Below are 14,664 nucleotides of genomic sequence, written 5' to 3'. Positions count from 1 at the left end.
TCTGCACATAGCTGGTTGCAACCACTGCAGAGACAGGGGAAACTGAGTCACCATGAAGTCCAGTGGCGAAGGTGGAGAGGCTAGAACTAGAACCCAGACATTGCAAAGAGCAGCCCCACATCTTAAGAAGCCAAGTCTACACTGGACTCTGATGTCTCTTTCCATCAAGGCATTTGTCAAGCTCTGCCTTCCTCGAGAATCCCCTCCTAGGGGGCCTTCCATCTGGGAGAAGGGAAGTGGGCAAGGAAACCTAGCCTGGGATTGATCCCCTCATCCTGGCCTGAGCCTTTGATCCAACAACCTCCCAACTTCCGGCCAGGATTCCATATTCAGCTTCCCTTCGCAGTCCGTCCCCACCTTGCTAGGGCCTGCCGGCTCTCCCTCTGGAGAGTGGAGGGGCAGCCAGTGTCCAGCGCATGCCCACTGTGTGCCAGGGCCCATGCTGGGAACTGGGAATGTGTCAAGATGTCCAAATCGGAGGCTCTCCTCTCAGAAGTCCCCAGTCTGCCCTCTCACACACAGTAGTAGGTGCTCGAGTAACCCTCAAAGTGAACGGAAGCTCTAACAAGACAGAGAGCAGTGAGTCAGCCAGTCTACCTCAGGCCCCCGCCCCCCACCCTCGGAGCTCTTGATGCCCAACGGGTGCAGAGGTTCAGAGTAAGGAGAGCCTAGTGTTTCCCAAAGGCGCTCATCTTGAGTTTACTAGCAGTTATGGAGCATCTCCCTGGAGAAGGACATGGCAACCCACTCCAGTATTCTTGCCTGGAGAATCCCATGGACAGAGGAGCCTGGTGGGCTACAGCCCATTGGGTCGCAAACAGTTGGACATGACTGAGAAGTGACTGAGCCCACAAGCATGGAGCATCTACTGTATGTCCAAGTCTGTTTTGGGTGGAGGGTCAAAGAAATAACTACTACTGAGTCTGGGGAGGTCAGAGCATCAGCCAAATCCCTGCCTCACAAGAAGTCAGGGCTGAGGAAGTCCTCCCAAAGAAGGGACTTCATAGATGGAGGAAACTCCATGTTGAGGCCGGAAGAGAGCAGGGTGGTAGCAAGCTGCTCTGAGAGGGTCTGCCGTGGCTGAAGGAAGGTGGGCACCCCCATGAAGGGGGCGATGGGAGCAGAAACATGGGTGCTGCAGGAGCAGGCAGGGGTATCTCGTCCACCTTTCCAGGTGGGCAGGGTCAGGACAGCTGACCCACAGGCCATTAGAGGCAGTGAGGCCAGAGTTCCATGGACTGGTCCGAAGGCACACCGCGGCCAGGTGGCCCCAGGATGCCAAAGCGTCCAATCATCTTCCAGCAGGGGAGAGGAGGCTGACCTTTGGCTCCAGGTGGCCAGGGGGTCCTTTGGGAAATGAGTGGTAGGACAGCATCCTTTTGGGAAGCCCGGATGGACCTGTTCTTGGCCTCTGACTGCTAAGCATGGAACCCTGTGTCTCTTTTAAGAGGGTGCCGAGGTTATTTATACCTTGGCCCGCAGGCCAGTGGGTGGGGCAGGAACCCAGGAAGCCAAGCCGAGCAGGCGCGGTGGCAGGAACAGGCTTACCTGCTTCCCGCCACCGGGGCTGGGCGGGGCGGAGCGGGGAGGAGGGGCCGCGTACACAACCTGTGGATCGCCGGACGGCCGGCAGACCCACACTCGCCGGGACTGGCGAGGGGGTGGTCTGGAGGGGCCCGGAAGACGCGAAAAGTGCGAGAAAACAAACTTGGGAGAGAGGAGTGACCTGGGGGCCGGGGGCGGAGTCGCCAGCGGGGGAGGAGAGAGCGAGCCGCAGCTAGAGCGCGGCTGGCCCAGGAAGCGAGGAGCGCCGCCCACCCATCCGGGGCGAGAGAGGCGCCGCGGGCCGAGGCAGGCTGGGCCGGGGGCTGCCGGGCCCTCGACCCCCACCGTGACCCCGCGGCCTCCAGCCCACCCCCAAGATGATGAAGAGGCAGCTGCATCGCATGCGGCAACTGGCCCACACGGGCAGCCTGGGACGGTGAGTGTCAACTCCTTCCTCCCAGCCCCATCCTCACCCCGGCAGGACTCCGGGGAGGCCGAGGAGAGCTGGACAGCCACCACCAGCTGGACTGGCCACCTCTCCTCCTTCCTCCGAAAGCCACCCCCACCTCCAAAGCAGGAGGAGCGGGCCCTGGCCTTTGGGGCAGGGGAACCCCCAGCTCTCATTGGAGGGTGGGTGGAGGAGGATCAAGGATGTTGGGTCTTCTCTGTCTCTAGGAGCCCCCAAGTGGATGGTCTTCCTCGACCTCACTTGTCCCCTCTGTACAATGGGGATGTTAACCATCTCTGGTTGCCCGGGGGAGGTGAGGGTTGCTCAGGGACCCAGACCTGGGTGAAGCAGAAGACACAGGGTCCAGGCAGCAATGGAAGGAGGGGCTTGCCCCTGTCCTGCCCTGCGCCTCTTCCTGCCACCGCCAGCCTGGAGGCCTCCTGTTTCTCTGTCTTGCTTCTGCTTTTCATAGCCTCAGGTGGAAACATCCCCAAGTCCACAAACCTCTGGGCTGGTGGGGTGGAGGCCGGAAATATAGGGAGCTCCCAGAGCCTGCCTTCTCTCCTCTTACCCCTGCGCTGGGCAGGGGTCCCCCCAGGGGAGGGGACCGGGTATCCACAGACCCGCACAGATGCCTGTGCAAGCGTGGGCAGCTAGGCCACCTTTCTCTGAGCCGCAGTGTGCGCACATGTCCTGGGCCCCTGCCGGCCACCACAGTCCAGAGTCCTGTGTGACCTCCAGAGTCCTGTGTGACCAGCAGCTCGGGAGTCTGAGCTTGCACACTTCCCGTTCTTGGGGCCGGCCCAACCCTCCTCTCTCCGGGTCAGCAGAAGAGAGAGACTCCTCCAGTCCCCACTTCAGTTTCGTCTGCCCTGTCTCAGGACACAGCCCTGGGTGGAGGAGGAAAAAGCCCAGTATCCCATTCCCGCCCCCACGGAATGTGTTCCGACTGGGATTGAGCAGGCGGGCCACCCAGGGTGGCCTGACTGGGAGGGGCACTGGGAGGAACTGGGGTTTAGGTGCCCTGATTGGGGAGGGGGGCAGGAGGAGGCAGGGGGTTTCCTAACTTGGGCCCACTCAGCAGAAGCTCTCTCCCCACCACAGCACCCCGGAGACTGCAGAGTTCCTGGGTGAGGACCTGCAGCAGGTACGTGCCTGGGCCGGCAGCGGGTGGCAGGGCAGGTCCATACAGGCTGTCTTCAGAGGCCCCAGGCGGGGATGCCAGTGGGGGCGCCGAGTTGAGTCATTCCCACGCTGTTGGCCATGGGGTCCCCAAGAGGAGCGAGAGAAAGATAGTTTCTGCTCTGGGGGAGAAGAAGGCAGTGGGGCATGGGGGATGACAGCCCCCCATGATCTGTAACCCCCGGACCTCCTCCCAGGTGGAGCAGCGGCTGGAGCCAGCTAAGCGAGCAGCCCACAATGTCCACAAACGGCTGCAGGCCTGTCTGCAGGGCCAGAGCGGGGCGGAAATGGACAAGCGGGTGGTAAGTGGGGGTCCCAGCGAGGAAGGGCCTGGGCAGGATATCTCGGTCCAGTGGGACAGTGAGGTCGGGGCTGGGTTCTCCCTGCTAGTCTGAGTCTCTGGCACCAAGCGGGTGGAGGTTGCTCTGTCCCAAGCCCCTTCCGGCCCCTCACTCATGAGGTCCTATTTCTTCCCCTCCCCTTCTTGACCCCGCCTCCTCAGCGCCAATCCTCTGCACCAAAGCCAGGCCCCTGACCACCTGAACTTCTCTGTCCCGTCAGCACCGAGCAGGTGCTTTCCACTGGGCAGCCTGTGAGGGCTTCCTGAAGGAAGCGGCATTTGAACTGGATTTTGTGTTACTCACTAGTATTAATCAGCAGCCAGTATTTATGGACTGATTATGGCTAGTCAGTTGCTAAGATATGTCCATGCCTTGCCTCACTGAATGCCGACAACAGCCATGGGAGGAAGCTGCCTTTATTAGCACTGTCTGCAGGAGGAAATGGAGATGGAGAGGTAGAGTGACTCGTTTAAGGTCACACAGCTAGTACGTGGCGAAACCGAGATTTGAACTCTGGTCTCCCTGACCTAAACTGGTGGTGCTCCCCACAACACTAGCTAGGGACGTGGGAGGCATGTTTTATAATCAGACAACCATTCAGTATGGCCAGAGCAATAGGGAGCCATGGAGAGTTTTGAATTCCTCAGAAGCTAGGTCAGCAACAGAGGCCCTGCGGCAGGGGTAAGGGTCCACTCCGAGGCTGTGTTCCTGGCTCCCCACTCTCCCTTTAACTGTGCGTGGACCTCAGGTGAGCTCCATGTGCCCTGTCTTCAGTGTTCCATCCAGTGACAGGACTCGGGCTTTCCTTCCTGCCCATTCAAGTGGCTTCTGGGAGGGGGCAGCCAGCAAGCATGTGCACTCGTGCTCACAGCCATCCCTGCCCCGCCCTGCAGAAGAAGCTTCCCCTCATGGCTCTGTCCACCACGATGGCCGAGAGCTTCAAGGAGTTGGACCCCGATTCCAGCATGGGGTGAGCACGCACAGGGCCCTCAGCCCTCAGCTGGAGATGCCGAGGAGGGATCTGGGCTGAGAGAAGGTCCCGGTCAGAGAGGGCACCCGCCGTGGATGGATGACCAGGCTGGGGAGCGGTCCTGGGCTGGGAAGTGTCCAGGGCAGTGAGGGTAGCCAGGTCTGGGAGGGCATTGGGTTCGGTGAAGATGAAGGAGAGACAGAACAGACAGGAGGTCGGGACTTCCCTGATAGTCCAGTGGTTAAGACTCCACACCGCCCATGCAGGAGCTGCAGGTTCGATCCCTGGTCTGAGAACTAAGATCCCACATGCCATGCACATGGTCAAAAGAATTTTGAAAAAAAGAAGAGACAGGAGGTGATAGGGAGGGAGGAGGCCCTCAGTCTCTCCAGAGAGGGGGTGAGGAGCTGTGGGAGCCTGGGCCCACTGGGTTCTGTATCCACAGGAAGGCCTTGGAGATGAGCTGTGTCATTCAGAACCAGCTGGCCCGCATCCTGGCCGAGTTTGAGATGACCCTGGAGAGGGACGTACTGCAGCCGCTCAGCCGGCTGAGCGAGGTGACCCCCTCCCCACCTTCTGCCCCCAGCTCCCCCAGCCCCCACCTCTTCAGCCTGCTGAACCCCCACCCCCACCTCCTACCCACACCTGCCCACAGGAGGAGCTGCCAGCCATCCTCAAGCACAAGAAAAGCCTGCAGAAGCTGGTGTCCGACTGGAACACGCTCAAGAGCAGGTGGGAGCCACAGTCTCAAGGGGGGTGGTTCACGCCTAGGTCAGCCTACAGATGTGGCCACAGAGGTTCAAGACCCCTCCCCCACTAGGAGGATACTGCAGGGTGCTTAGGGGTACAGTGTGTGTCCTTGTGCACACACCTGGGGCTTAGGAAGACATATGGTGATGGTGCATGCGAGGGGGCCTCTGTGCACGTGCTTGTGCCAGCTGGAGGTAACCCCAAAACCTGGGACAGCCATCAACAACCCTCCAAGAACCCTGGAGGGCCTCCACCCTCCACTCTGGAGGTGTGTGGCTAGGATCACCGAGCCCACCACCAGGGGGGCGCCCCAAAGCTGTGCCCGCGCCAAGCCGAGACCCCAGACCTGTGCCGCCCTGGGATTTATGTCTATCAACCCCCAGAATCCTGTGGGGTCGGGCCGATGGGGGGGCACTTGGCCCTGGACAGGTCATGGGGACAGTGACCATCCCACCTTGGGATGCTCCTCAGGCTCAGTCAGGCGGCTAAGAACTCTGGCAGCGGTCAGGGCCTGGGCAGCGGCCCGGGCAGCCACACCACCACAGCCAACAAGGTGGAGACGCTGAAGGAGGAGGAGGAGGAGCTGAAGAGGAAGGTGGAGCAGTGCAAGGTGAGGGGCAGTGGCGGCTTCCTGGATGTGCGGGTGGCGGGGGTGGGTGCCGTCCCCACTTCACAGGTGACGAGAGGTGACGCGACTTGCCCCAGGCCACGTGGCTAGGAAGCAGCCGAGCCAGGATTTGGATCTGGGCTGCCAGGCTCCGGGGTCTGTGTACTCAGCCGTGACCTGGTAGCTGCTTCTGTCCGTATCATGCCTGTAACACCTGGGCAGGAGGGGGCGGGGAGGAGGGCACGAGGGGAGAATCTTGGCGTGTTGGCTAAGTGAATGAATGAGGGGTGAGTGAATGAAAGAGTGGTGAGTGATACAGAGCACTGGGTTGAGGATATGTGGACACAGAAGAGGAACAGAAGAGCCCCTCAAGGGTTCGGAGGGGTTCCCGTGGGCTGGCCCAATAGCAAACCTTGGCAGAGCGAGAGCAGAGTGGACTCCGACCTTCCCGTACAACTTGGGCAAACCTCTACCCGCACCAAGCTTCCCCAGCAGGCCCCAGCCTCCCTGGTACAAGCCCTGCTCTCTTTGTCCCCAAGGACGAGTACTTGGCCGACCTGTACCACTTTGCCACTAAGGAGGACACCTATGCCAACTACTTCATCCACGTGAGTCCAAGACCAGGCTCCAGCCACCCGGAGCTCAGGGGCCACTGAGATCTCCCACGACGTGGTGGGAGGGAAAGGTCTGCATTTGTGGCCCCTGGGGGAGACTGAGCTTCCCTCAGTTCCCCCTTGTCCCCACAGCTCATGGAGATTCAGGCAGATTACCATCGCAAGTCTCTGAGCTCACTGGACACGGCCCTGGCTGAGCTGAAGGAGAACCACAGCCAAACAGGTGGGGACCTGACCCCCACCCCTGACCCCCACCCCTGTCCCCCACCCTGCTCAGGGCCTGTTAAGAAGCTTGCACTCCATCCCGAAAGGCACTGGGGAGCCTAGGATGAGTTCTGTCCAGGGGAGGGCTCAGTGAGAGTTATGATGGAGAGATTGCTCTGGCGGCTGCATGCAGGATAGAATGAAGGGGCAGGATGGAGACCTGTAGGCAGAAGGGAAGTGACGGAGGCCTGGGCTGGGGTGGAGGCAGTGGAGGTGGGCAGATTGGAGAGATGTGTGGGATGGTTTCAGGATGTATCCTGTGGGTGGTCAGGAGGGAGGTGGAAGCCCCCTGACCTGGCTGCTCAGGGGTGGGAGGACCCTGGGCCGCTGATCTATCTCGTCCCTGCAGACCCCTCCCCCTCGATGACGGCCGCCCCCTTCTCCAGGGTGTATGGGGTGCCTCTGGGAGCCCACCTCCGAGAGCTGGGCCGGGACATCGCCCTGCCCATCGAGGCCTGCGTCATGATGCTGCTCTCTGAGGGCATGAAGGAAGAGGTGGGGCTCGCTGGGGCAGGTGGGGAAGGAGCACGGACCCCTCATCCCATCCCACCCCTCCCACACGTTGCCTGGGCCCACACCTCCCACCCATGCCTGTGCTGGGGTGTAATCCCACCGTTAGCGCCCAGCTGCCAAGAAAAGGCATGGCCTCCTTCAGTTGAACTGATGCCACCTCCCCCTTAGTGATGCTCACATGGACCGGGCCCTGTGCTGTCAACCCTGTGCACTCCTTGCTCCGTTGCATTACCCCAGTAAACCTTGCAGGGAGCCCTCCATTTCTGCAAGCCCTACCTCTTGCAAAATTGGCTCCATTTTGCAAGAGGTAGACAGAGGCCAGTGGGTAGGCGTGCCCAGTGGCAGGTGAGAAGGTTGGTGGAGAAGCGGGGAAGCCACATGAGTCACAGCCCCATGCTGCCTTTATCCGTCCTATGCATCTCGGTCCTGCTAGCACATCGGCTGCTTTCCTGAGGACAGACCTTTAGGAGGTGGATCACACTTCAAAGACAGACCTAGGCTTCAGGACAGTCCTGCGGAGCCTCTTGTCCCTCTACTTCTGTCTAGACTTCAGTCTCCTCATCACTTCCCAGCTCCTCCCAGGCTTCTCGTTTTGTTCAGAATCCTAGACCTTGAGAGTCGAGAGGAGCCACGGACACGGTGGTGTTCGCTCTGCCCACCAGCCCAGGGGGCCCCCGAGGCCTTTCCCTGGGCCGTGAGTGGGCCAGGGCCTCCCAGACAGGGGTTCCTGCCCCCACCCCAACCCCTCCGTGACCCCCACTTGCCCCCTCTTGCCCCCCAGGGCCTCTTCCGTCTGGCCGCCGGAGCGTCGGTGCTAAAGCGCCTCAAGCAGACCATGGCCTCGGACCCCCGCAGCCTGCAGGAGTTCTGCTCTGACCCCCACGCTGTGGCAGGTACCTGCACCGAGGAGCCCTGGGTGGAGGGCCTTTCCCCAGGGCCCTCCCCTGAAGGTGCCTGAGATGGTCCCCTGATAGTTTAGCTTAAGGCCTGATCCTCTGCCAAGAAGACACCTGAGCAGGCATAGGGATCCTTAACATGGGGTCCATCGTCAGCCCCCTGAAACATGTGTATGTTTTTCTGGGGACAAGATCACTAAGCTTCATCATTTTCTCAAGAGCGCTTGTGACCCAAAGAAATGATTCAGTTCAGTTCAGTTCAGTTCAGTCGCTCAGTCATGTCTGACTCTTTGCGACCCCATGGACTGCAGCACGCCAGGCCTCCCTATCCATTGCCAACTCCCGGAGTTTACTCAAACTCATGTCTATTGAGTCGGTGATGCCATCCAGCCATCTCATCCTCTGTCGTCCCCTTCTCCTCCTGCCTTCAATCTTTCCCAGCATCAGGGTCTTTTCAAATGAGTCAGTTCTCCACATCAGGTGGCCAAAGTATTGGAGTTTCAGCTTCAGCATCAGGGTTAGACCTAGACATGTTAGTATGAACAAGAGCTACAGGTTCCTAACATGGAGAGAGCCAGGCACTGGGGGTAAAGGTGGGGGCTTTGGGGGCTGAGTCTGAGTCCCTGCCACCACTCCAGGTGCCCTTAAGTCCTACCTGCGGGAGCTGCCAGAGCCCCTGATGACCTTTGACCTCTATGACGATTGGATGAGGGCAGCCAGGTGAGGATAAGGGGCGTGTGCTGGGGAGGACTAGGCTGCAGATAGGCTGTTCAGGACAGGCTCACCCGGTCTTTCCTCCTCCCCAGCCTGAAGGAGCCAGGAGCCCGACTGGAGGCCCTCCAGGAGGTGTGCAGCCGTCTGCCCCACGAGAACCTCAGCAACCTCAGGTAGTCCCACCCCCCACCCCACCACCCCTACCACCCTCCTCCTCCTGGCCTCCCCAGCCAAAGCCCAGCTGGCCCTTCAGGGCTCTGGGCTGGAGTCCTCCCCCCTTGTACTAGGCAATATTTCTGAAAATACAGCTTTGATGTATTAACCATGTGTTTTTAATACTAAACGTTGAACTGAACATATAGCTTGAACCCTGAAGCCACCCCACCCCATGGCTTTAGATCGTTCTGCCACCCTGTGGTCCTGGCCTAGCAATTTAACTCTCTGTGCCTTGGCGCCCTCACGTGGAAGACATGGAACATAACAGTCCCAGCTCTGTAGGGCAGCTGGGGGGTTTGCAACCTAGTGTCCGCAATGGAGGTGGTGTTCAGTAGGTCGGCTGGTGTAACTAGTAAAAAAATGTTTAAATGTCCCATGTGGTGTCTTTGCTGCTCTTTGGAAATCCTGGGCTGAAAAGGTCTCAAGTCTTGGGGGCATCCATGGGTATTCATGGCCTAAGATATCCGGCCACTGGTCCAAGCCTCCTTCCCACCCCCCAGGTATCTGATGAAGTTCCTAGCGCAGCTGGCCGAGGAGCAGGAGGTGAACAAGATGACACCCAGCAACATCGCCATTGTCCTGGGGCCCAACCTGCTGTGGCCCCCTGAGAAAGAAGGGTGAGGGGCTGTGGATTGGGGGAAGGTGGCAGTCTTGCCCCCGTTTCAACATGTGCTTATTTTCCCCCTGGGCCCCAGTTTCTCCATCCTTGGAGTGGGTTGAGCAACTTCTATTGTCAAGTCTGCTGTGAAGATCATAGGATCATGGACCCCACAGGGCTTCAGAGATAGACATTCTGGGTAATGGCTTTAATGGGGTGCTTGGTGGCCTGTTGCAGGAGCCAGAGATCTGGTTCTAGCCTCACCCCTTCAACCTTCCAGGGATGAACCTTATAAAGTCACTCTGGACCTTCATTTCTTTATTTGTAAGTTGGAGAGAAACTAGACAAACATTGAGAATTTTTTCTTTGGGAATTTGATGAGATAATAAATAGAGAAATGTATTATAAACTGTAAAGTGTGATATGTGAGGGGTTGTAATTCACCCGGCCACGGATGGCGAAAGGATTGATCCTTGTGTCCCCAGCACCCAGCACAGGCCCAGAGAGTTGGGGTCACTAGACTTTGCTAAATGATGACTCACTTTGGCTCTCTTTTTGTCCCAGGGACCTGGCCCAGCTGGATGCGGCCTCGGTCTCATCCATCCAGGTGGTAGGCGTGGTCGAGGCTCTGATACAGAACACTGACACCCTCTTTCCTGGAGGTAAAACTCCTGTCTTTGTGAACGATCCACCCAACTTGGCGCCCTCCAGACTCCGTTTCAGTCCCTGGCAGCCCTGCAAACTCACCAGGAGGCCTGGAGGAAATGGCTTCTCCCCCCGAGCCTCAGTTTCTTATCTGTAAAATGGGGATGCTTGTGCGTGCTTTGTGGGATTGCTGTGAGGCCCACCTGGGCGTAGAAAGGTGAAACACAGTCTAGATAACATCAGGAGAAAGGGAAAGTAGTCCTGATGCCTGCCGGGGTGGAGAGGCCGGTGGAAGCTCTGAAAGTTCAGACCTGCCCCCGCTCTGTCTGCAGATATCAACTTCAATGTGTCGGGCCTGTTCTCAGCGCCTGCCCCCCAGGACAAGGTCAGCGACATGCCGGCTTCTGAGGAGCTTCCATCGATTCCCACACCCACCCCGGCCGCTGTCCCAGCCTCAATGGCTACCAAGGAAAGGTAAGGACTGACGGGTACAAGGGCCCTGTCCTGGCCCGAAGATGCCCAGCCAGAGGCACTATCTCTCAGGGCATCCAAGAGCATTTTAGGAAATAGAATTATTATATTTTCCTCCCAAATACCAGGTTTCCCAGTTTGGAGTGGGTAGGACTCAGGCATATTCTTCTCAGCCTCTGATGTGTTCCCTGCTGTCTTATATAGCTCTTTACCGAATACCTACTCTGTGCCAGGCACTGTTTCAGGTCCTGGAGATTTAGAGAACTGAGCCTTTTGGAATTTGTAAATACCATACTTTCCAGTCTTCTCTTTGATCCTTTAAACTGGAAGAAGGGCTGCGTGGTGGCATACTGCCTCCTTACCCAGTGGGTATTGTTCAGTTATCACAGACTGCTGGGGCCCAGAATGTGAATTTCCTTAGATGAAGAAGGCAGACACGTGCTGCCCTTAGGGATTGCATTCCAAGGGGTGGGAGACAGAATCAACCAGAACACCAATATAATGTCAGCCCGTTATGCGTGCTACGAAGAACAGTAGAACAGGGCCGGGTGGTCAAGTAGGGAACAGGGATCAAGAAAGCAGCGGTCAGGAAGGGCCTCCCCAAGGAGTAGCCAATAAAGCAGAGCCAGGAATGAGCCATGGCTTCCTCTGCTTCTCATCCGCTCTGTGGCTTCTAGTCGTCGAAACATCCCATGAAGATCACATGGAGGCTGGGACTTCCCTAGTAGTCCAGTAGTTAAGAATCCACCTTGCAATGCAGGGCGCATGGGTTCAATCCCTGGTTGGGGAACTAAGATCCCACATGCCCCAGAGTTGACTGAGCCTGTGAGCCACAACTCAAGAGTGCGTGCACCACAATGAAAGGTCCTGAGTGCCACAACTGAGATCCAACCTGGCCAAGTTAATTACTTTTAAAAGCAGGTCGCATGGAGGCTGAGAGCTGAGGCTTTCTGCCCCCATCCTGGCCACATGGGGGACCGTGGACACTGTCACAGTAGCACACAGCAGCCGGGGCTCAGTGGATGCAGACTCTGGCCAATGCTAGAGGATCTTGTCAGACCCCAGGCCCGGCCCAGGGTGGTGGGGAACAGCTCCAGGAGGACCCAGACTCAGCCTGTTAGCTGAGAGACACCCCCGGATGCCTGGAGACCTCTGGGAGATGCCATGGCTGACCCTGACCCTCTCCTTCCCTTGCAGGGCAGAGTCCGAGGCACCCCACAGACCAACCTCCCCCAAGGTCAGTCGGAGCCCCCCAGAGGCGGCCACCCCAGCAGAGGAGATGGCTCGGAGGAGTGAGTTGGCCATGGGAGGAGAAGGGGCAGAGGGTGGGCAGTGAGAGGAATCAACAATCTCATACTGTCCCAGTTTTCAGACAGCCAGGGGAGGCATGGAATCCAGGGGGCTAAGGGCCTGGGTTTGCTGCCTGACACTCTGAGATCAGATTCCAGCTCTGTGATCTTGAACAGGTGACTCCACCTGTTTGTGCCTCAGCTTCTTCCTCTGTGTAATGGGACAATAACCTCACCTACCTTGAAACCATTTAGAGAATTAAATGGGGCTGCCTGGCCCATACTCAGCACCCAGTAAATGCTCCATAAGTAGTGACTGTGAGTGTTGAGGGCAGTGGAGTCCAGTCCCTCAAGAAGCCCTGGGATCACGGAGTGCAGAGGAAAGTGGGGTCTTCAAAGCACAGTGGATGAAGGAGTGGCAGTGGTGGTGGTTAGGTGGTCTCCTTCTGTGCCTCTTTGGTGCAATTACATGTTGAAGTGGCCTAAAGCCAGGCAGGTGAGAAGGTCAGGGGTTCAAGTGGAGAATATGCCAGGGTGACTAGGACACTTGAAAGGTCCGGCCCAGGAGGCGCTAGAGTTTTCTACCCGGATGGCAGTGGATGGAGCAGGAAGCTCTGGACCGGCCGGAGCTAGCAGGTCACACAGGGACCTTCTTACAGGAGGGGGCTTCTAGCCACTTTTCCTGGAAGGGGTGGGGACAGATGGGATGTTAGTTCACTAGAGGACAAGATAAAGGACTGTCATAGCATCACCTGGGCTCATCCTCACAGCAGCCCTGGGAAGTGAAAGCTGTCACCCCATCTCAGCGATGAAGAAACTGAGGCTTCAGGGGGCAAGTCCCCCAGTGGGTAGACGCAGAGCTTGGAGCAGAGCCTAGCTGTCCTGGCCCCATCCAGCCCCTTGGCTGCCTTGCGAGGTTGGACCATGCAGACAACTCTGAGGTGGGGCAGCCCTACCCCCACTTCTGAGCGGGACTCAGAAGCCCTGCTTCTGAGCAGGGGGTGAGGAGGACCCAGCTGGCCAGTGGAACAGGTGGCATTTCTTTATTCAACAAATATGTACCGAACACCTACTCTGTGCCATCCATGCGCTGTGCCAGCCAGATGGACAGAAGATGGCCTCACTTAGTTTGCGTTCTAGTCAGGGAGGCAAGAAGGAAGGGAGCAAAATTAAAACTGACAAGATCATTTCAGAGGACATGAAGTCCCCCATGAAGAAAATATGACTGGAAGTCATGACAGTAACTGGGGCCAGGTTGGGGAGGGGCCCTCAAGCTGAGGACAGATGTGGACAGAGGCCTGAATGATGAGCAGCCAGTGTGGACCCTGTTCCCGGCAGAAGGGACAGCAGATAAAAATTCTTGCAGTGGCATCAAGCTTGGGGGTTTGCCCCAGGCAGTATAGATGCCTAACCACCCCTTTCCTTCCTCCACAGCCAAGCGCCCAGCACCCGCCAGGCCCACCATGCCGCCCCCCCAGGTCTCCAGCACCCGCAGCTCCCCTCCAGCACCACCCCTGCCCCCTGGCTCTGGCAGCCCTGTGACCCCTCGGGCTCTGCCCCGCCGTCTGGTTGGCAGCAGCCTCCGGGCTCCCACGGTGCCACCCCCGTTGCCTCCCACTGCCCCCCAGCCTGCCCAGCGTCAGAGCCGGCGCTCACCAGCTTCCCCCAGCCCGGCCTCCCCAGGTCCGGCCTCTCTCAGCCCAGTCAGCCTGAGCTCACCTGTACATGTGGACCTGGGGGTGGCCACTGAGGAGGGAGAGGCCCCTGAGGCTGCAGGCAGGGCCCCCACTGCCCCAGTCATCCCCCCTCAGGCCCGGCCCAGGAGCCTCGCCTCAGAGACCAACTGAGCCCACAGCTCCCCCACGACACCCCTCAGCATCCCTTTCCTCCCACCTCATCCTCCCAGGACACAGCCCTCACCCCTCCCAAGGGGGCGGGGGCCTCCAGCCTTTGCCTAAAGTGCCTTGGTGCCCGCTGGGTCGGCCCCCACGGCAAGAAGGACTCAGGACAGTCCTCCGCTTCCAGACCTTTTCCTCTTGGATCACCCTGGGCCTCAAGGGCCCCTCAGCCACCTCCCTGCTTTCTGGCAGGGTCCCAGGGGAGCCGCCGGAAGGAAGCAGAGGCTTGCCTGCTCCCACAGGACATTTTTTTTTTCTCTTGCCAACATATTGGTTTTTTTTGTAAGGCTGGCAAATAAATTATTTTGGACAAAACTGGAGCAGCTACCCAAATGATAGTTTTATTTTCTGTCCTTGAAATAAAGAAGCCACTTTGATAAAAGGGGAAAAAATTACTTATTCTTTGCCTCCTTTCTTTTTTCTTGTCTGAAATAGTAACAGCCAACATTTTTAGCGCTTACTCTTTGCTACACATTGTTCTTTTCTATGCATGAGTTCCATCTAATCCTCTTTCGGGGAAGTAAATTCCATTACCTCTTACAGGTGAGGAGACTGAAACTCAGAAAGTGACCAAGGTTACATGGCAAGTGAGGCATAGACCTGGCCCAGGTCTGCTTGATTCCAGAGCCTGTCCCTCATATCCTGAGCAATTGGAGTTTCCTTTTCTTCATATGTGAAATCACTTTAACAACTTCCACCACAG

At 58.1% G+C, this 14,664-nt stretch overlaps 1 protein-coding gene across 1 annotated transcript; it reads left to right on the top strand.

Annotated features, from left to right (window-relative positions):
• The first annotated feature begins 1,569 nt into the window (after positions 1 to 1,569).
• Positions 1,570 to 14,356, top strand: SH3BP1 (SH3 domain binding protein 1). Its single transcript, XM_043882127.1, has 18 exons — positions 1,570 to 1,981; positions 3,098 to 3,140; positions 3,373 to 3,477; positions 4,410 to 4,486; positions 4,932 to 5,043; positions 5,142 to 5,218; positions 5,708 to 5,846; positions 6,383 to 6,451; positions 6,590 to 6,680; positions 7,071 to 7,216; positions 8,016 to 8,127; positions 8,769 to 8,850; positions 8,937 to 9,017; positions 9,561 to 9,677; positions 10,223 to 10,320; positions 10,636 to 10,777; positions 11,972 to 12,066; positions 13,498 to 14,356. The coding sequence occupies exons 1-18, from the start codon at positions 1,923 to 1,925 to the stop codon at positions 13,908 to 13,910; spliced, it is 2,058 nt and encodes a 685-aa protein (XP_043738062.1). The 5' UTR covers positions 1,570 to 1,922; the 3' UTR covers positions 13,911 to 14,356.
• The last annotated feature ends 308 nt before the right edge of the window (positions 14,357 to 14,664 follow it).

This window comes from Cervus elaphus, chromosome 22, assembly GCF_910594005.1.
Source record: "Cervus elaphus chromosome 22, mCerEla1.1, whole genome shotgun sequence".
In the NCBI taxonomy this organism is placed as follows: Eukaryota; Metazoa; Chordata; class Mammalia; order Artiodactyla; family Cervidae; genus Cervus; species Cervus elaphus.
The sequence above is the reverse complement of the archived record's forward strand: the minus strand, read 5'-3'. Positions and strand labels throughout refer to the sequence as shown.

What these genes read in the sequence shown, in the direction of transcription:
- SH3BP1 (XM_043882127.1), top strand. Translation starts at nt 1,923, where the DNA reads ATGATGAAGAGGCAGCTGCATCGCATGCGGCAACTGGCCCACACGGGC. An exon ending in TGGGTGAGGACCTGCAGCAG is followed by an intron (nt 3,141 to 3,372) that starts GTACGTGCCTGG and finishes ACCTCCTCCCAG; the next exon opens with GTGGAGCAGCGGCTGGAGCC. An exon ending in TGGAACACGCTCAAGAGCAG is followed by an intron (nt 5,219 to 5,707) that starts GTGGGAGCCACA and finishes GATGCTCCTCAG; the next exon opens with GCTCAGTCAGGCGGCTAAGA.